This window comes from Fukomys damarensis, unplaced genomic scaffold (genome assembly GCF_012274545.1).
Source record: "Fukomys damarensis isolate Sample0158 unplaced genomic scaffold, DMR_v1.0_HiC HiC_scaffold_36, whole genome shotgun sequence".
Taxonomy (NCBI): domain Eukaryota; kingdom Metazoa; phylum Chordata; class Mammalia; order Rodentia; family Bathyergidae; genus Fukomys; species Fukomys damarensis.
Window position 1 is genome coordinate 48,557,670 of NW_022900948.1, and position 20,434 is coordinate 48,578,103.

The 20,434-nt window shown below is 65.7% G+C and overlaps 1 protein-coding gene across 3 annotated transcripts; it reads left to right on the forward strand.

The window, feature by feature from the left end:
• The first annotated feature begins 6 nt into the window (after nt 1-6).
• Nucleotides 7-20,410, forward strand: Gpsm1 (G protein signaling modulator 1). Of its 3 annotated transcripts, none has more exons than XM_019205217.1 (14): nt 7-24; nt 5,341-5,562; nt 6,231-6,366; nt 6,863-7,005; nt 7,322-7,445; nt 7,661-7,776; nt 8,242-8,397; nt 9,388-9,496; nt 9,862-9,988; nt 14,385-14,455; nt 15,108-15,287; nt 18,469-18,625; nt 18,845-19,053; nt 20,008-20,410. In XM_019205217.1, the coding sequence occupies exons 2-14, from the start codon at nt 5,342-5,344 to the stop codon at nt 20,212-20,214; spliced, it is 1,956 nt and encodes a 651-aa protein (XP_019060762.1). In that variant the 5' UTR covers nt 7-24; nt 5,341; the 3' UTR covers nt 20,215-20,410. The 3 variants fall into 3 exon arrangements, with proteins under 3 accessions (XP_019060762.1, XP_019060763.1, XP_033614958.1); XM_019205218.1 differs by having other exon boundaries at nt 9,865-9,988; XM_033759067.1 differs by lacking the exons at nt 7-24; nt 5,341-5,562 and having other exon boundaries at nt 6,308-6,366; nt 6,863-7,009; nt 9,865-9,988.
• The last annotated feature ends 24 nt before the right edge of the window (nt 20,411-20,434 follow it).

The following is a 20,434-nucleotide window of genomic DNA, read 5'->3' on the forward strand; positions in this document are numbered from 1 at the left end:
TGCCGCCAGGCGCCTCTACTCCAGGTAGGATGGGGCCGGGACAGCGGGGGACAGGGCGGGGCGGCCCGGAACAAAGGCGGCCCAGGAGGTGGCGTGTGGTGTGACCCGGGACAGGGACGCACCTCCCCGGCTACCAGGGCACAGCGAGAGCAGGGGGCTCGCAGTCTCCAGCCCCTGCCCAAGCAAGCCTGAAGGATGCCAAGGGACATGGCTTCTCCTCCCCGCTCTGCTGACCACAGGGCCTGGCTCTGTGTGGGGCTCGCTGCCCAGAGGCCACCCTAGCCTGGCACCGTCACGACTGTGCAGGGCCGGCAGGACCGGAGACCGCAGTCTCTCTCTGCCTGGCCACCACGAACCCCAGGCGGCAGGACAGGGCAGGAGCCAGCCACCAGGTGGGCGTGTACCTGCCGGCAGACACTTGCCTTGGAGCAGACCACAGGTGACCCGGCACCTGGTGATGATGAGTGGCTCTGGCCGGGTGGCACGTGCCCGTGACTCCCTGCCCGTGGAGGGTGTACCCCAAGGTGGTACCCGGGCAGCTGCAGCTGGTCCCCAAGTGGGCTGGGTGCTGCCAATTCATTCAGACTGGGCCTAGGGCTGGGTGGGTGCTCGTCTCAGCAACAGCACCCGGTTCAGAGGCTGAAGCCGGCCAGGCCCTGGATGGCCCCGCAGCCCTGACTCTGAGGCACCGCTCTTCTCTTTCCTCTGGCCGCTCTGGTTGGGGGCTTCCCTGCTGGGGTCCCGGCCCCAAGCAGTCTGACCCAGCCGGCAGCCTGTGCCCAGAACCTCACACCAAAGGAGGCTGCCCCGCCATCTCTGTTCTGCCACCGCCACTGGCCAAGACAGCATCCATTGTGGTTTCGGGGTCAGAGCTGGGCCGTGCAGGGGAGGGGCAAGGACTGTTCCTCCGCAGACTCAGGAGGCCCCTCCAGTCCCCCCAGAGTAACCCCAGCATGGCACTTCCTGAGGAGTGGGCCCGCTGTGCAGGGAGGGAGGGAGCGGTGGCCCCGGGAGACCCTCATATGGACCAGGGGGGCCGACACACAGCTGACACCCATGAGTCACCCGCAGAAGCCCCAAGCCAGGGGTCCTATGGGAACACACTGGGCAAACCCAGCTCAGGGAACTCTCTGGGGTAGGACAGTACCTGGGGACACTGGAGAGGCCCTGGGCCCGGCCCGGCCCCTTCCTCTCAGGTGAGGCCCATCTTGAGCCCAAAAGGTTGAGCCAGCCCAGATTCGTGCTGAGGGGCCATGAGCCCCCAAGGAGGGCACTTGGTCCTCACGGGGCAGGAGGATGTCAGGGAGGAGGGTCCCTGGCATCAGATCCCAGGGATCCTGGGGCACAGAAGTCCACTGTCATGTGTCCCATCCAACACAAGTCATCTGCTGGCATGGGAGCCAGGGCCGTGGCCGGGCTCATGACACCAGGTGGACGGGGTGCCCTGAGGTTTCTGGGGGACCTACATCACTTCCCCACCTGGAAAGGCTTGGACTCTAGGAGGTAGCTGTGTCTGAATGGCACCCTGAGGTGGGCAGGGGGGTCTATGAGCCCCCGAAGTTCCCACATGGAATCGCCAGGTGGGGTAGAGAGCCAGAGCAATTGGGGCCAGGGTGAGGTCAGCACAGGGCCCCTGGCTCAGAGCAGGGCTCTGGGATGTGGGGCTGTGAAGTGGGGACCCAGGTTCCTCTCCTGGCCTCCCAGACCCTGTGATCTGCTAGAATAAAACCCAGGTGGCAGCACCGGCACCAGAAGGAGCAGCCTTGGGCGTGACCCCGGGCTCCCCATGAACCCCACTCTTACTCTGCCCCTGCTTGGGCACTGCCCTTGACAGGTCCCGGGGCGTAAGCCCCCGAGGTCGCTTCCATCTCCTGGCACAGGCTCCCTCCTAAGGCCGGTGACCCTGCAGTCTGTGCCCTCTACCAACTCCTGCTCCCACCATGACACCCACTGTGCCCTGCCTGGTATCGAGGGTGTCACTCTGTGGGACGCCCTCAGGGTGACTGGTGGGGTGGGGAGTTGGGGCCCTGTGAACGGGGGCTCGAGGTTGGCCAGGGTCCTGTGCCTCAGAGGGGGAGGAAGGGGAGGAGTAGTGATCCAGCCTGGCGTGGGTGCCAGGGCCCCATGGAGCCAGGAGGGGCCAGCAGAAGTGTCGGGGGCCTAGCCAGGGCCACTGGGTTGGGGCCCTGAGCTGATGGCTCCCTGGGGACACTGCTGGTACTGAGACCAGGGGAGGCAGATGTGGTGGCCACAGCAGCTACGCTGGCCTCTCTACTGACCGGGACACCGGCAGGCAGCCACGGAACCTTGGCAGATGGCGTCCTGGCTCCTGGCCGTTGTGGTCTGGCACTGCCAGCTCTTTACAGAGAGAGGCACAGGGAGTGACCCTGCCAGAGTAGGTTGGAGTGAATCCAGGTCAGGACCCCAGGGAGGGGCAGTCAAGAGGTGCTGGTTCCTGGAGGGCAGGGCCTTTCTTCTCCAGAGAGGCAGAGGTGGCTACTGCCCACCAACTAAGCACTGCCTCAGCTCACAGCACCGGCGATCCCAGGCAGAGACAGGTCCCATGGGCCTGGGGTGGTGCAACTGGCAGGGCCGTCAAGTCCCCTCCCCTATAAAGCCCCATCTCTATCCCTGAGTCTGGGCTTTCTGGGAGCCCCTGGGCTCCACAGGCTTCCTGGGGACTCCAGACAGCCCAGCCCAGGGGCTGCAGCCTCTTGGGGTCCCCAGGGCACTGGGGCACCTTGGCAAGTGATCAAAGGGGCAAAGCCTTGGGGCCTGCAGCATGTATGAAGGGAGGAGAGGGTAGCCTGCAGGCCTGGCACTGCAGCTGTGAGGGAGACCAAGGTTCTGGCCCTACCGTGGCTGAGCTGTCCCCAAGTGAACTGTGACTGGCTTGAGAGGGAGCTGGCAGGGGACTACCCAGGGCCTGGGGTCCTGCTCTGGGTGCCCCAAGGTGGCCTCAGCATGCAGTGCCCCTCACCACCGTCCTACTCACTCTGACCCCACTGGGCCTCCCCTTACTGCTCAGCCACAAGGACCCTTCTCACCCCAGCTTCCCCATGGCCCTGGGTGGGTGGGCTGGCGGGTCTAGGAGAGGCCAGACTGCTCCCCCACTCTACGCTGGGGGCCGATGTCGAGGACCTCGCCTCTCAGAGCCCCTGCAGCCCTGTCTGTGGCTGGACCCAGTGTCTTCCTCCACCCTGGGGTGTCCCCAGCCCCCCAGAGGGTTCCACACTCAGCCGGACATGGGGGGCTGCTGAACAGGAGGCTAGGGCCCTGGGGTGTTTGGGGACAGCCTAGTTGGCGGGGGTGGCCTCCCTAGCCTGTGTGACCCACGTGCTGGCTAACTGGGGCCTGGTGCTCACCTCGGAGCCCAGGCAGGAAGCGGGCATCGAGGACTCTGCCCCGTGTCAGTGTGACCTGCTCCCCTCCGGGCACCTGTGGTGGTGCCAACAAGGCTGCAGCATTCGGACCAAGCTGGGTCAGGCGAGCAGCAGACTGGACATGGGTCCCAAGAGGCTGGGAGAGGCCAGGTGCCAACCCTGTCCGAACCTCAGCTTCTCTGTTTGGGTCAGTCTCCAGTGGCCAAATGGGTATTGCGGTGGAGCTCAGCACCAGTACAGGCAGCCCGGCCTCCCAAGGACCAGGGCCCAGGCACAGAGCCGGCCACAGGGCTACACTTGCACATAAGCTTCCCGAGGAGTTGGCAGTGACACTGGGTGGCTGAAGCCGCACACCCTGAAGGCTGCTGGCTTAGGCACCGTGCCCTCCCTATCCCCAGAGGCGGCAGGAGGGTTATCGCCTGCCCCAGCCCTCCCCAGCCTCTGCCGTCAGCGGCATCCAGCCTCTGAGCCACCCCTGATCCCAAGATCTGGGTCAGGCCAGGATGGGGGCCCCAGAGCACCTGCCCCAGGTCTCCCAGAGCTGAGGCCGCTGAGCCTTCAGCCTTCCTCCTGGGGGCATGGGGGACAGGGCATTCTGAGGCCAGCAGGAGAGAGGCCTGGTGCTGCAGCCCCAGGTATGGAGGGCCAGCCTCTAGCCCTGAGCTTGGCGTAGAAAGCTGTGTGCAAGGTGGTGTATGGCGCCCCCCACCCGCGCCCACTGCTGCTGCCTGTGGGACTGGAGCTGTGGCTGTACGCGCAGAAGATGCGGAACGTGGGGAGGCAGAGGTGTGATGGCCCAGGGGGTAGGTGGGGGCTTCCTGGGCATCTGGAGAGGAGGCTCCCGACCCAGACACCTGCAGACATCTCCTGGCACAGCAAGGCCCTCTGTGCACCTCCCTGTGCCTCTGGCTGAAGCCTCCTTTGGTCTGAGTCCACAGTTTGTTCCCAACCCATACCCACATCCTCAAAGGACAGTGACAAGGGTCCATGTCCAGCTGTTCAAGGACAGCTGGATGGGGACAAGCAGGCTTTATTTAAAAAGCCCGTGTGTGGTCGTGGCCAGAGGAGCTGTATTGTGGCTGGTTGCCATGGTGACTGTGGGCTCCAGTGGCCAAGGAGGTATCTGGATGGCCATCCCCAGAGGGCCCAGCAAGATGGCTGTGGGGCAGGGGTGGCCCCCTCCTTTTGCTGCTAGCTTCTGGGGAGCAGGCAGTTGTGGGAACGCCAACCTCAGCAGCATCCACTGTGGAGGGGAGGAGCTCGCCTGAGCTTCGGTGTCCCCATGTGCTACGTCTGCCTGAGGCTCTGCAATCCTGGTGAGCAGTGCCTGGCCTGTGCCCACGGCCTCCTGTGGCAGGGAGACCTGTGCAGTGGGAGGCGCCACCCCATCCAGGACCCAACCTGGTACTGCACAAGCCATGGTCAGGGGTCCTAGATCCTCAGTAGTCAGGCGACAAGCTCCCAGCCACCCTGCCCTGAGCAGGGCCTGCTCCCCTCTCCCAGCCAGAGCCAACCACAAGGCCCTGGCAGGAGCCTGTGGCTGTGGACAGTGGAAGTGGCTCTGCCAGGCTGGCAGGCCCCGAGGGTGAGGGGCTTGTCCCCCATAGCCTCCACCAGGGGGCAGCGGCACCTGCTGGGCTGCAGTTGGACTGGGCGGATGCTGGGCCGGCCAAGGAGGGGCTGGAGAGCCAGGGGAAGGGGCAGGTCCTGCTCAGGATCAGGCCCCACCCCTGCACCCCGAGCCTCCATGGTCCCTGGTGGGTGGTGGAGAGTCCACCCCAGGGTGCCGTGGTGCTTGGGGCCCCTCGGCCTTTGCTGCTGGGGGTCAGGCGAAAGGAGGCGGGGGCAGAGGTGAGCATGCCCGTGAGCACAGGTGACACCGCCCAGGCCATAGCCTGTGGTGCAGCAGTGAGGGGGTTCCATGCTGGGGGTGGCCATGACACCCTGTCTCGCCCAGGATGGAGGCCTCGTGCCTGGAGCTGGCCCTGGAGGGTGAGCGGCTGTGCAAGGCGGGTGACTTCAAGGCAGGAGTGGCCTTCTTCGAGGCAGCCGTGCAGGTGGGCACAGAGGACCTGAAGACGCTGAGCGCCATCTACAGCCAGCTGGGCAATGCCTACTTCTACCTGAAGGAGCATGGCCGCGCCCTGCAGTTCCACAGACATGACCTGCTGCTGGCCCGGTGAGCACCCGGCCGGCTGTCCTGGGGAGGGGACGGTCAGGAGCGGCCCCACGAGGGCCCAGACAGTGACGGGCCGGGACCTGGGGGGCCCCAGCAGCTGCTGTCCAGCCAGACACGTCTGTCCATGTGTGTGAGTGGCCAGGGCTCCACGCCTGTCTGTCTGTCTGTCCATACCCAGGCATCTCCTACACACCTGCCTCGCCCACCCCTTCCTGGCCTGGGACTTGGTCATCTCCTCTCCCTATTTTGCCCCTGCTCTGTTGGTGGCCAGTTCCCTGGAACCCTTGTGCTCCCTGGGACCCAAGTGCCACAGGTCTGGGACTCCCTCCTGCACCCTCCACTCCCCACCCCTTGGGCTCCCCAGGGTCGCCTCTGCCCGTGCTGTGCCCCTTCCCTGTCTCCCACCCTGCCCGGGTCCTCTCCACACCCCCAGCCACCTCCTCAGCACTGGGCCCAGCGTCTGGGCCTGCAGCCGGCCACCAACCTCACTGCTTGAGTCACGGGGCTGATGTTCTGGGCAGGGTGTTCTGCCCAGCCTGGCCCAGAAAAGGAAGTGGTCCTGAGCCAGGACCCCAGCCCAAGCCCCCGCTGCCATGTCACTCTGGGGACACAGGCTCCTGTGGGCCCCTAGCAGCCAGTCCTGGCTCCTGACTCCTCCTGCCCTCCAGGACCATTGGTGACCGCATTGGGGAGGCCAAGGCCAGTGGGAACCTGGGCAACACACTCAAGGTCCTGGGCAGATTCGATGAGGCTGTCGTCTGCTGCCAGCGGCACCTGGACATTGCCCAGGAGCAGGGGGACAAGGTCAGTTGTCAACTCCAGAGCAGGGCTGTGAGGGAGGCGGCCATCCCAGCCCCCTGGGCTGCCCAGCCTTCCCACCGCTGTGTCTGGATCGAGCCCCACTGCATGTTCCCTGTGGGAGTGAAGATAAAGTGACCCCCAGTGACAGGAGCCTGAGGTCCCACAGGAGCAGGGCCACTTCCGGTTCATGCAGCCGCTCAGGGCTGGGACCTGGCTGCCCAAGCCGCCCACTGCCTACCTTCACGAGCTCCTCACAGCCACAGGGGCAGAGAACCTGCGGCTTCTAGGGGCCAGTTGTACACATGCTCTACCCTTAGGGTTAGGGACAGCTGAGGGCCTGGCCACCTCCACCACCCCAGCGGGCAGAGGGGGAGAGCAGAGCGGGGCTCCCCTGGCTCCCTCCTTAGCCTGGGACAGCCAGGACGGTGGGCCACAGGTCGGGGGGCACACGGGTAGCTGGGGGCCTAGAGTCACACCCAGCCCTGCTCACCATCCACAGGTCGGGGAGGCCAGGGCACTGTACAACATCGGCAACGTGTACCACGCCAAGGGCAAGCAGCTGTGCTGGAGCTCGGCGCAGGACCCCGGGCACCTGCCGCCCGACGTGCGCGAGACGCTGCGCAGGGCCTCGGAGTTCTACGAGTCAGTGGCACTGTGGATGGGCAGGGGCACAGGGCAGGGGCTTGGCAGAGTTGCGTGTGAGGGCACAGGAATGGGCAGCAACCCAGGCACGGAGTCCCCTGCCCAACCCCACCTGCAGGCCCCACCCCAGTCCCACCCCTCCGGCGGACCAAACCCTCAGCCACCGGGCTTGGCGGCACTGGAGCCAGGGAGCCTGTCCAGCTGCCCTCTTTCTCTGGCACTCCCGGAAGAGCCCAGTTCCCAGCACCTCCTGGGCGGGCAGGTATGGCTGCTCCTGGTGGAGGGAGGGACCCGGCTCACACAGCCCCCACCCCAGGAGGAACCTGTGCCTGGTGAAGGAGCTGGGTGACCGAGCGGCACAGGGCCGGGCTTATGGCAACCTGGGCAACACGCATTACCTTCTGGGCAACTTCACGGAGGCCACAGCCTTCCACAAGGAGGTGAGCAGGCGTGCATGTCGGGTGGGCTGACTGGGGTGGAGCCTGCTGGTCTCCATCGGCCGGGCAGGGCTGGAGTGGGGACACTGCCGGCCCCTGCTTTACCTGTGCTGGATCCTGGGGCTCCTGTCTGTCCCCAACACTCATCACCGGCAGGCATCCTGGGAGGAGGTGCCACACCAGGGCTGCTCTGTGACCCCAGCCTTGTCTATCTGCAGCGCCTGGCCATCGCTAAGGAGTTTGGGGACAAGGCGGCTGAGAGGAGGGCCTACAGCAACCTGGGCAATGCGCACATCTTCCTGGGGCGCTTTGACGTGGCTGCGGAGTACTATAAGTAGGCGGCCCCCACCCAGCCCCACTGTGGGGGAGCAGGGGGGGCGAGGGAAGGACACCGGGCTGGGTGGGCGCCGACTGCTCAGCCTCCCCAAGGGCCAGGATCCCTGGCGGGTGCTGTTCTCTAGCCTCCTGGCCTGTGCAGTGGCTGCTGGGTGGAGCTGGGCTGTCAGGAGTGGGCCCTTCTCCGAGCCCTAAACACCCATCTCAGGCCCGGAGTGGTGGGCCTGGCCATCCTGGACTCCCCCAGTTGGAAAGTTGGTGGGGAACTCAGTATGTCTGCTGTGGCCATGGAGGACAAGGACACAGCCAGAGAGATCCCAGGGCCGTCCTGGGGTGGAGACCGGCACAGGGTCCCTCCTCACCGCACCTCTACCCCACGTGGGGTAGAGGGGACCAGGAAGCCTGCATCTGGCCCTCTAGTCCTCTCTGTCTGTCCAGAGCTGACCCTCTGCCCACTCTGCAGGAAGACGCTGCAGCTGTCGCGGCAGCTGCGGGACCAGGCGGTGGAGGCGCAGGCCTGCTACAGCCTCGGCAACACCTACACGCTGCTGCGGGACCACGAGCGGGCGGCCGAGTTCCACCTGCGGCACCTGCTCATTGCCCAGGAGCTGGCCGACAGGTGCGAGGCTGAGGGCGCTGGGATCCGGGGCGCTGGGATCCAGGGCCCCTGCCGCTCTCGTCGCTATGGAAACACCCCCCTGGGAGACAGGCACTGCACGGGGCAGCCTCAGGCCTGAGAGCTCCACGAAGAACTTCCCAGGGGCTGTGGTGGAAATGTCCTGGAGCAGACAGGGGCAGCAGTCCCACTGCGTCACCTCCCTTTGCAGTGGTTAAGTCCCTGTCAGGAGCGTTTCCCCTGGAAAACAGGTGGCCTAGCAGCCTGGGGAGCACAGGAGAGACTGCCAAACCGGCCACTAGGGGGCGAACCAGGCCAAGGGGCTGAGCACCGGCAGCCCCCCACCCACAGGGTACGGCCCTTGCCCCGCCCAGAGGGCCCCAAAAGCCTCCCTGAAGGCAGAACCAGCTCCTGGGAACCCACTTTAGTCAGGCTTTTCCAGGGTTTTTTGGGGGGGTTGTTATTTTTGGTACCGGGGATCAAACACCAGGATTTTGTTGTGGATTGGGGTGTGTGTGTGTGTGAGAGAGAGACTGAGCATTGAACCCAAGGCCTTTGCCCTGAGCTCTGTCCCCAGCCCTTACTATACTTTATTTTTTGAGACTGGGTCTCGATAAGGAGATAAATTACTTAGACTAGGCTCTAATTTGTGATCCTCCTGCTGCTGCCTCCAAAAGTTTGGGGAATATAGGTGTACACCACCAAGTCTTGCTGTGCTCATAATTCTGAGCAGGTGGTATTGCTGAATCTGGTTGGAGCTGCTCCCTGGTGGTGGGAATTTGTGGGAGGCCCTGGACCATGAGTGCAGTGGGGGCCGCCACAGCCTAGAACACGCTGTCCCACTACTCTGTCCGTGCTCCTGGGCCTGGGGGCCCTGTGGGACCCTTGCTGCTGGCAGAGGCAACCTGGGGTCACAAGGCGGTGGCTGCCATTGGGCCTTCCTGGGGTGGTTGGCAGGTGGGGAGCGTGGGCATGGACCCTTCCTCTCTGCAGGGTGGGTGAAGGCCGAGCATGCTGGAGTCTAGGGAACACGTACCTGTCCATGGGGAGCCCAGCGCAGGCCCTGACCTTCGCCAAGAAGCACCTGCAGATCTCCCAGGAGGTGAGCAGCTGTCTCAAGCCCCATGCCCTCCTGCCCTGTCCCTGAATCCTCAAGTGTGGTGGGGAGCGAGACGTCTTCACCCTTAGGGTTCTGGGTCCCCGTGGGTCCTTCTTTTGCCCTGCCCTTACCCCCTGGAACAAGGCCACAGGAGCAGCAGGGCTCCCCCAGAGAGCCCCCCACAGTGCAGATGCCCGTTTCCAGCTGAGGAAGCCGAGCCCAGGCAGGCCAGGCCACAAGGCCCTGAGCACTTTCGGAGTTGCCCAGGGACAGACCAGGGGATGCCACCCCTGGGGGCCAGCCCAGGCTGTCCAGCAGGTCAGGGGCAGTGCCCTGGGGGCCATCACTCACCCCCTGCTTGCTCACAGCAGATCGGGGACCGCAATGGGGAGCTGACAGCCCGCATGAACGTTGCCCAGCTGCAGTTGGCACTGGGCCCGCTGAGCAGCCCGGCTGCCATAGAGAAGCCGGACCTGGCTGGCTATGAGGCCCAAGGTGAGTTCCCAGCCGAGAGCCGTCCTGCTCCTCATACTCCAGCCTCAGCCTGGTCACAGTCAGGGTGCTGACCAGGCGTGGGTATGGTGGGAGGGATGCCAGGGAGCGAGTGTGGCTGATGCCAGGGGTGCAGGGGCCAGGGGCCAGGTGCTGCCGGTGGCTGCTGAGGAAGGAGCCACCAGGAGGCAGCAAGCTCCCTGACCCAGGGTGGCACCCACAGCTGAGTGTCCACGGCCTGCCTCACTGGCCTGATTCAGAGGCCCCCGCCACTCTCAGGGGCTGACGTTGGGGGTGGGGTGAGTGGACAGATAGCTGGGGGCACGGAAACGTGCTGAGGAGACAGGCAGGGGCAGTGTCACCACTGGGCAGCTCAGGGACCAGGAGCGATTAGAGGCGGGACAGCATTGTGTGCTCCAGAGGCAGGGCAGCTTGAGCAAAGAGGTGGCCAGCTGGATGCCACGTCCCCTGACACCAAGGACCTGTGGTCTCCCTGAGCCCCTCGGACCCATGACCCTGGTGGCACCATAGGGCTGACTCGGAGAACAGGAAGGCTGCTGTTGCCCACAGTCTGAGGCTCAGCTGGGAGCCCGGCCTTGTGTGCTCAGAGTACAGATGGGAAGTGCTGGCAGGGCCACTAGTGACCTCACCAGGTCAGCGACCAGCTCGCCCAAGGACAGAGCACTTCCCACGGAGCAGACAGATTAATATGCAGCCAGTGAGGGTGCTGTGCCAGCTGGGGGCAGGAGTAGAGCCCACTGCCTTGGTCTCCAGGGCCCAGCAAGGGCTGCATGTGGCTTGAGGGGCTTCCCTCCATGACCTGTACTGTGAAGGGGTGCTGAGAGCAGAGCGTGGCCAGGTCCATCCCCAGAGCCCCCACTGGGCGGTGGCTGTGTGGGTGAGGGTGGGGCACTGGGTGAGTATGACGTGCCGCCCTTCCCTGTCCCAGGACACAGTGTCTGTCTGGCTGTGGCTTTCTATGCAGCCCCAGCTTCTGTGTGGGTGAGGGTGGGGCACTGGGTGAGTATGACGTGCCGCCCTTCCCTGTCCCAGGACACAGTGTCTGTCTGGCTGTGGCTTTCTATGCAGAGCCCCAGCTCAGCCCCTGCCCCGTGTCCCCTGGCCAGTGTGGCCACCCTTGGAAGCTGGGCAGCAGGTGGGGGCAGGGCTGGCAGCTCCTGGAAAAGTTCCCGCAGCGACAGCCAGCTCTAGCCCTTGTCCCAGCCAGGAAAGGGGGCTGTCCCGGGTGAGCAGCCAGGGACAAGACCGCTTCTGTCCTCCTGCCCCGCCTCCCCGTCCTGCCCGAGCCAGTGCCAGACCCTGCCCACCCGGCCAACAGAAGCCTCTCCCAACGGGCTACAGTGGCAGGGCTGCAGTAGGCACAGGCAGCATCTGGCCCCTGCTGCTGGGGCTGGGGTGTCCAGCTGGGATGCAGCTGCTGGGGACAAGCCCAGGTCCTGAGAGTCTGGGCGGCCCTGGGGGACCCACCCACTCAGGTGAGCTGCAGGGGTGGGGTCCGGGGGACCACAGGAGTCTGGGCTCTGGGGACAGGTGCTGAGGGGCTTTTGTGGGGGTGTATCATCTGTCCTGCAGCACTGGGTGCTGGGTAGGCCAGCCCTGCCTTCCAGAAGCTGCCCAGAGGCCCTCAGTGGCCATGCAGTTGGTGGGGCTTGGGGAGCTAGCTAGACATCAGCAGCTGCAGGGGGCTGCAACCTGGTGGGGTGGGGGTGGGGTGGGCATGGCCTGGGTGGCTGTGGGGCCCCTTGGTGGTCACTGGCCTTGAAGCCAGCATCCAGTGCCACTTGGCTTTCCTGCTTGATAACCACAGGCGACTTCTGCAGCTGGAGCTGACCCTGCCCAGCCGTCAGGGGCCCCCACAGGGGGCAGAGACCCCATGGGACAACTCACCACCCCTCCTGTGGGGCTGCCCCAACCCACTGTGCTGTTGAGGACACGGGGTACCAGAGCAGGGAAACAGCAAGACCAGTGTGTGACGGGGAGAGGGAGGCGCCCCCATGGGGCTGTCTGCGCTCTGCCTCATCCCCGACAGGCCCCACAGCAGGTGCCCTCCACCCTGCATGTCCTGCCTGTGGTGGCAGCAGTCAGCCCATCAGCTTGGGCCCCACATTGTCTGGCACCAGCAGAGCAGAGGGAAAGGCAGCGGCAGTGGGGCGGTAGTGGATCCAACTCGGCTCTCACTGCAGACGAAGGGCAGGCTGGGCACCGAGCAAGGCACCGACAGTGGCACAGCTGCCATGAGTGAGAGTGGATGGATCCAGCTCTGGTGACGCTAGAGAGCCAGGGCTTCAGAGTTTTAGGGGCACAGGGCAGCTGCCCACGAACAGGACACAGCCTGCAGGCACAGAGACAATGGTGGGGCCAGGGTGCTTCCCAGACCTCTCCTGGGTAGCAGGAGGGACAGGAAGCCAGCAGGGGGACATGGGGCCCTGGTGGACTCCAGACAGAAGGTGCCTTTAGCTGTGCCTGCGAGCCTCTGCCCCGCCCACCCTGCCACAAGGAAAAGGATGCCAGGAGCGGGGCAAAGAACAGAAGGGCCAGCTGTGCAGGGCCCAGGGACAGGCACGCAAGAAAGAGGGACCCAGCCTAGCACCCAGTGCTTCAGGGGCAGCCGAGAAACAGGCCCTGCCTGTCCTGGAGTGCGACGGTGTGGGGTCCCGGCTGGGGTGGTCAGTGAAGGCCCCGAGCTCCGGGGCACATGGTCTCAGCAGTGTCCACTGTCCCTTCCTCAGGATACCCTCCTGATCTGGGGTGGGGGTGCCCCTTGGGACCCAGCCCCCTTCCCCATCCTGTCCCCTTCAGTGCAAGGGCGCCTCAGCTCTGGCAGGATGTGCCGCGTCGGAAGCGGGGGGGAGACCCTCCGAGCCCTGCTGCCAGGGCCTGGGGGCTGCTCTGGGCACTGTGTGGAGTAGAGAGGCAGCAGGTGGCTGCTCCCCGGGTGCTCTGGGCCACATCGGCGTGTGAGGGGTAGGCTGGCAGTCCCCTGCCCAGACCCTCTGCAGAGCCCCAAGTGCCCTCTGAATCAAGGTCACTTCATTTCTTGACCACTGGAGAGCAGGGGCGAGGAGGGCCTTGGTCAGAGCCTTGCGTGGAACAGGGGAGGGCAGACCCATGCCCCTCAGGTTCCCACTCCCTCCTCTGTGCCACCTGTCCCAGCCACTCATAGCCACCGCCTGCTTCTTAGGGTCCTTACGCATTCACTTTGGGCTGGTCTGGGCCGACAGCTGGGCAGCAGGCGGCCTGGCTGGCCATGGCAGGCTTGGGGTAAGCCCCATGTGGGCAGTGACATGGCCGGCCACCAGAGCATCCTCCTGGCACCAGGAGCTGCTGGGCTCATCGCCCTTCACTGCACTCCACGTCCACCTGACTGTGTCCCACACGTGTCTGCAGAGAGGGGGCTTGGGCCCTAGGAGGTCAGGTGGAAGGGTGGGTATGAGGCTCCTCATGCGTGGTCACAGGGGCCAGGGCAGAGGCTGGGGGTCCTCAAGGTGCCTGGCCTTCTCCACCCTTGTTCCTGGTGGGAGTGTGTGCCACCTCCCCTGTGGCTGGCTGGGCACCCCTGGCCCTGGTCCTCCCAGTCTGGGCTCCCCATGTGTGGGGACCCTGCCAGGCTGGCTGTCCCCAGGCCCCATACCCTGCTCTGTGAGTAGCACCTGAAGCTAGACTCACCTTTCCAAACCTCCTGCCTGGTGGGCAGGGCTGGCGCTGGGGCTCAGGGCTGAGCTGCACCTGCACCATCTTGGGGTAGCCTGGGTGAAGGTCAGGGGGAGTCTGGCTAGCTGGGTCCTTCTGGCTCTACTACCAAGCATGGGTCTGATGAGTACCTGGCAAGGCGGCTATTCCTCCACCCCCGCTGCGGCTGGGGACATAGGGGTCCCATGGCTGGGACCAGTCCAAAGGGAGCCAAGGCTGGCTCAGCCCACCCTGCCCAGCACAGCTGCCGAGTATCTGAGAGCTGCTTCGGGTCACGGTCCTGGGGAAGGCCCTGCATGGCTGACCTGGGTTCATCTGGGGCCTCCCCTGCCCCCGGCCAGGCCTGAGCTGCCTACGGTGGACCCAGGGGCCCCTGCCTGCCCCAGGCCACTGTGGAGTGACTTCAGGAGGGTAATCAGGTGGTCCCATGGACCTGGGGGCGAGCTGTTGTGCTGGGAAGCCTGGGGCATGGCTGGGAGAGTCCTGTGTTCCAGGATGGTCCTGGTGGGGGCGCCAAAGCCAGACATCCCCACCGGGCTGGCGTGTCTGCTGCCAACCATCTGGGGACAGAGGGACACAGCGTTCCTTCTCGTGGGGCTGTTGGGAAAGCTCATCACTGGTCTCCCAGGGCCCCCGCCTGGCCCTAGGCTCAGGCCAACACTGGTGACGGGGCCACACTGTCTTCCAGGTGCCAGGCCCAAGAGGACACAGAGGCTGAGTGCGGAGGCCTGGGACCTGCTGCGGCTGCCCCCGGAGCGGGTGAGCAGGCACGAGTAGACGGCAGGGCACACCAGCTGTGGGTGGCAGGCTGATGACCCTGGGGAGCCTGTTTGCTGAGCTCTTGCGGCATGGCCTGGTCCTGTCTGCTGGGAGACAAATGAGCCCTTGGCCACTGGAGGCCCTGCTGGGCCCATCTGCCACCAGCCCCCCAGCGGCCCTGTACCGGACCCCCACATGGCCCCACGTTCCTGCCAGCTGCTTCACCAAGCCGTGTGTCCCTTCCATGTCCCTACCCAGCCCCAGCGTCCCCAGAGCCCAGGGGCTCCTGCCTGCTCCCTGCCCAAAGGGGAAACAGAGGCTCCTCTGGTAAGGAGGCTGGCAGAGCATGGCAAACCCCAGACAGTTTTGGGGACCAGGTGTGGCGCTGTCCAGCCCTGGGCCAGGGGCCTCTGGTTCCTCCGCTGTAGCACTGGCTGGGTGTGGACCCCTGCAGGCCCAGCATGGGTTCCAAGCTCAAGGCCACCATGCTCACTGCTATTTCTTGGGTGACAAGACCGACAGCCCTGTACCTAGAAATCCCACCCTTCCCCTCCTCCTCCCTGTGTGCCCTGTGGGAGTGGGGCAGCACCCCCAGGCCATCCTGAGCTGGGGAGGTGGGCTGGAATCCTCCCACCCATGTCTGCCCTCTCAGGAACAAAATGGAGATGCCTGCCACAGTGCGGACTGGCGGGGTCCTGGCAGGGACTCACTGCCCCTCCCTGTGAGGAGCCGGAAGTACCAGGAAGGGTCAGACACTACCGAGAGGAGGCCTCGGGAGGGCAGCCGTTCCCCCCTGGACAGTGCCGACGTCTGTGTGCAGGTGCCCCGCACGGTAGGTGCCCTCAGCTTGGACAGGAACTCTGGGAAGGCAGAGGTTCTGGTGGCTGCCTCAGTTGCCCTTTTGTGGCTTTGCTCTCTGTCCCTGCCCCATCCCCAGCCTCACTGGGCCTTCAGACCCATCTGCGAGTCATAGGGCTGTGTTCGCTATGAGGCTCTGGTTGTCCCGGTTGAGGGCGCTGGTCCCTCCACCTGGGCACCCTCGGAAGTTCAGGGCTAGTTGGCAGGGACCCCAGCCCTGTGTGTCCCCACGGAGCCTCTGGGAGGTGAGGCAGTCAGCAGCCCCAGCGGTGTCCTGGAGCCCCCCAGCGGAGGTGCCCGGGACTGCAGCTCCTGCTAGGCGTGGGAGGGGGGCTCTCCTCGTCCCTTTCAGGGGCTTGGGGCTGGGGACACATTTGGAGCCATGCGAGAGATGTGGCCAGGGCAGCAGAGCCTCTGATGGAGAGGACAGCGGGAGCTGACATTGACCCAGGGTCCCAATCCACCTAGCCAGGCGTGGGGCCCTGAGCAGACGGGGACTGCAGGGCTGGGCAGGGCAAGTGACAGGACCAGGGAGGGCCCACTGCCAAGCCTGGGGCGCCAGTGCTGTGGGCGAGAGCCCTTCCAGGCATAGTGCAGGCCTCTCCACCGCGTGGCCAGGTGTGTGCATGGAAGCAGGGGACACAGGCTGGTGGTCAGGACCTTCTTTGGGCACAGGGCCGCTGGTAAGGTTCAGGGGTGCGCACAGGCAGGGTGCAGGTGTGGAGCAGAGCTCAGAGCCTGGGAGAAGGGTACCAGGGCCCAAACTCCCAGAAATTAGCCTAAAAATAGTCCCTCCCGGGCCTAATCAGTGCCCCAGCCTGCGGAGGGCGTGGGTGGGCTGGGTATTCTTAGCTCGGTGCCTGTCTGCAGCCCACCCTTCCCTCAAGCCTGGGGAGGCCGCCCCCAACCTTTCGTCCCACTGCGCTCCTGTCACAGGAAGAAGGCAGGGACCCTGGGGACCTGCGTACCTCTTCAGGTGCAGCCTGCTTCTCACAGGAGCCCCAGGGCTGTGATACCAGGCCTGGTATCACAGGCCCAGAGTCAGGGTCAGTGCTGAGGGCCACCAGGCTGAGAGAGCCAGGGCTGCCTGTGGGGGTCCTGTGTCCAGGATCGGGGGCTCCCTCAGCCCTACCTCGGAGGAGCCCACGTGGTGGGGTGAAGGGCTTTCCAAGGGGCTGCCTGCCCCCCCTCACCTCCTGGCGACGCCCACAGCCCCAGGGGAGCGAGGGACTGTGCTGTGCTCAGGGCCATGGAAGTGTTTACAGAGCAGCCTGGGTGTGTGCTCGTGTGCGTGCATGTGTGTGTGAGCCTGAGAGCTCACTCGTGGGTGTTGTGAGTGATCCAGCAAGGGCGGTGCTGGGAGGGCCAAGTCCTCTCCCTGGGTCCTATTTAAGCATCGAGTGAACACTGGGGCCCCGGCATCGGCAAGGAGGCAGCGCCTGGCACCCCGGGCAGGTGTTGGCTGTGGCGGCAGCACTGGGCACCTTGGCGTCCTTCCCAGGCTGCATTTGGCCAGGTGCCCTGTGCAGCTCCCGGTTGCTGCTGCAGGAAGGAGTCCGTGGTCTGGCGTGAGTGTGGGGTCCCTGGCCCAGGAGAGGCTAGGGTGCACAGGGGCCTCCGCTGGCCCCAGTGGGACAGACCTGACCAAGCTGTGCCCTACTCCCATGGGAACCGGGCTTAGAAGACAGCAGGGGAGACTGCTGCCAGACTTGAGGGATCTCAGAACTTCAGAGGAGAGGCTGGGTGTGGGGTGAGCCCTGTGGGACCCAGTGGTGTGCTCTGAGTTGTGCTTCTGGGTGGGGTGAGGGCCCCCCTGCAGCTGCATGGAGCCAAGCTTTCTACCTGGGCTGCAGCCCCCCCCACCCCAGCAGGAGCGATGGCTCAGGGCCGGGAGGGGGTTGGCAGGTCAGGACCCCGGAGAGGGCCCTGCTGTGACATCCTGTGGGTGGGGATTGGGGCCCGGGGCAAACCTTGCTCCTCCTCACATGCCCTTCAGCCCAAGCTCCAGCCTAGGGGAGGACCCTGTCCTGCCCTTCCTGGGGGAGCGTGGCTGGGCAGCCCCACCTTTGCTTGGGGCAGACACGGGCTGGGTTGAGGGCCCGTGGCCTCCTGCCCGCACCCGTGCAGCCCTCAGCAGAGGGTCCCCCTCCTCTCCTACTTCCTGACAGCAGAGCAGGGGAGGGTGGGAGGGGGCTGCCGGCCCCAAGCAGGCTGTGGCCACCTCCTGTCCACACACCCTTGGAGACCTGAGCCTGGTGCTACGCTGGGACAGTCCCCAGGACCTGCTGTCTCCTGCCACTGTATGACCTAGGGCCGGGCACACGGCCTTCTGGGCCTCAGTCGCTGGGCGTAGGACTGTCTCCAATGCATGGGGACCACAGGTGGCAGAAACTTCAGGCCATGTCCAGCACGGTAGATCCAATGCTGTTGTTCAGCCCTCTCCTGGCTCTGGGCCCTGTGGATGTAGGAGCTGAGGCCGTGCTGGCTCACAGGCCCAGGGACCTTCTGTTAGGCTTTGTGCCCACCACACCCTTCTCCCCCACCCCCATGGGCGGGTGACCCCAGGTCAACCCTGGCCCAGGCCCCACTGGCCAGGCTGTTAGCTCCTGTCCACCAGCCAGGGTCCTGAGATTACCCCACACTCCAGGGGCAGGCAGGACTCGGGGCTGTGTGGGTAGGGAAGACTGGTGGGCAGGTGGCCTGGCACTCCTGACACTCCCTGCCTGGGGACTGCTCTGGTTGACGGGCCCCATTGATCCGAGGGGTTTCTATCTGTCCCCTCACATCTGCCCTTCAGCCATCCCTGGCTTACAGGACGGCCAGGGCCTTAGTGCTTCTCCCACACCTGGATGCCTTGGGTAAGGTTGCTTGCTGCTGGCACCTCTATCTGCTGGTGATTGCTGCCACGTTGCCCACTGCCAGCACATTCGTTGTGGCCACCCAGGATACCTCCTGCCAGGGTCCGCTCCTGGATCCATCCGTCTGTCCCCAGGCAGTGCTGTGCTGGGGGCCTGGACAGGGTCTCAAGAGCAGGGTGCAGGGAGAGCCCAGAGGAGACCAGGGAGCGTGGGAGCATTCTGGGGGAGCAGGGAGGGTCCCGACCTCTGCCCAGAGCTGGTGCACAGCCTGGGCTCAGAGCCCACACCCACCCGCAGAGCATCCCAAGGGTCCCGTCCTCTGATGAGGAGTGCTTCTTTGACCTGCTGAGTAAGTTCCAGAGCAGCCGCATGGACGACCAGCGCTGCCCGCTGCAGGAAGGCCAGGCAGGGGCCGCCGAGGCCACGGCTGCTGCCTCGCTGGAGGAGAGGCTCGGTGAGTCGGGGCCCAGGCTCCGTCCCCTTTCCCCTCAGGGCCTCTGGGGCAGCTAGGGTCTCCTGCCAGGCCCTCTGGGACCCCAAGAGCCAGCCGCAGCAGCCCACCGTGAGGGGTGGGGCAGGCCAGTGGCAGAGGACCCCACGTCCCCAGAATGCATGAAGGAAATGGCGTCGGGTGTCAGTAGCCCCCACTTGGGCCTCACACTCTGCCCCACAGCCCAGCCCTCCGTGACGGCCTCCCCGCAGACAGAGGAGCTCTTCGACCTCATCGCCAGCTCCCAGAGCCGCCGGCTAGATGACCAGCGGGCCAGCGTGGGCAGCCTGCCCGGCCTGCGCATCACACACAACAACGTGGGCCACCTCCGCGGTGACGGGGACCCCCAGGAGCCGGGGGACGAGTTCTTCAACATGCTCATCAAGTATCAGGTGGGTCTGCAGCCCGGAGCCAGGGGTGGGCTGCCAGTTGTGGTGGCCAGGTCCCTGCCTCGGGCTGTGTCCTGGCATCCTGGCCTCCAGGGAGTGGAGCTACAGACTGGTGGACAGGGCTGGCATGGCCGGTGTTTGTGGACGCCAACGGGAGTGGGCTGGGCTCCTCCAGCTTTGGGACCCTCATGCTGGCCTCCCGTTAAAGCTGCCCCACACACTGGTCTGGGAAGACTCCTTGGGGCTGCCAGCGACACGGGTGCCCTTACAGTGCAAAGGAAAGCTGGGGTTGGGCTCGGGAGAGTCAGGATGGCTGGGGTGGGGTGCACCACTGTCCCACACAAGGCCCACCAGTTCCCGGATGTGACGTTCGTTCCCACAGAGAAGGCAGAAGCAGGGCCGCGGGCCAGGCATCTCAGCGGCCACCCTTAAGCCAGCCCCTTCCAAGGAGCCCAGAGACCCCCGTCCTCTCGCACGCACACGCCAGCAGCTGCAGAAGCTCCTGTCCCCTCTGCTCCAGGCCCTGCAGAGAAGCCCGGGAGCCCCCCAGGCCACCTCGCGTCCAAGCCAGGGCAGCAGGGCTCCAAGACTGGGCCACCTAGCCCAAGGGGGAGCCCCATGGAGCTCCTCATCACGGGCTCAGGAGCTGTGTGTCCCCGGCCCCCCAGGGTCCCTCCTGGCCAGTGCCAAGGGCCAGCCATGCCCCAGCCGGCTCCTGGGGGTCAGTGGGCCCTGGGAGCAGGACCTCTGGGGCCCCCAGCCACTCAGCCCCAGGCTCGGCTCCCACCACACCGAGCAGGTATTGCCCAACCCATCTGGCCGGGGGGCAGGGTGGGGCGTGGCCCAGGAGTCAGTGCCAGGGCCGGGGATGCAGGGGGCTGAGGTGGCCAGCCAGGCCTGCCGGGAGAGCCCCCAAGGGCCAGGGTAGTGTGACCCCCACCTGCCATGTCTGCCCAGTCCTCCAGGATCAACGACCAGCGCTGCCCACCCCCTGACGTGCCGCCCCGGGGCCCCACCATGCCAGACGAGGATTTCTTCAGCCTCGTCCAGAGGGTGCAAGCCAAGCGCATGGATGAGCAGCGTGTGGCTCTCACCGGGAGCCAGGAGCAGGAGGCCAGTGGGCCACCCAAGCCCCCCCAGCAGTGCCAGCCAGGTGCCAGCTAAGGCCGTGCACCCCACCTCTGGATGCTGGAGGGCACCCTCACCGCCCACACCGGCACAGCTCCCAGGCAGCCATGGCTGAGGGCAGCTTCGAGCCCCTCAGCCCTTCCTGGAGAGCTGACGATGGGCACATGGCCCCTCCAGCAACCCCTCCCTCGGTCGTTCAGGCTTCCCACAGGCCCGGCCCGGCCCCGCCCCGCCCCGCTCCCGCCCCCCCTGGCCT

Bases quoted from the DNA above. Each gene is read 5' to 3' on its own strand.
- Gpsm1 (XM_019205217.1), top strand. From the start codon at position 5,342: ATGGAGGCCTCGTGCCTGGAGCTGGCCCTGGAGGGTGAGCGGCTGTGC. The intron at 5,563-6,230 runs GTGAGCACCCGG...CCTGCCCTCCAG, and splicing joins CATGACCTGCTGCTGGCCCG to GACCATTGGTGACCGCATTG. The intron at 19,054-20,007 runs GTGGGTCTGCAG...ATGTCTGCCCAG, and splicing joins ACATGCTCATCAAGTATCAG to TCCTCCAGGATCAACGACCA.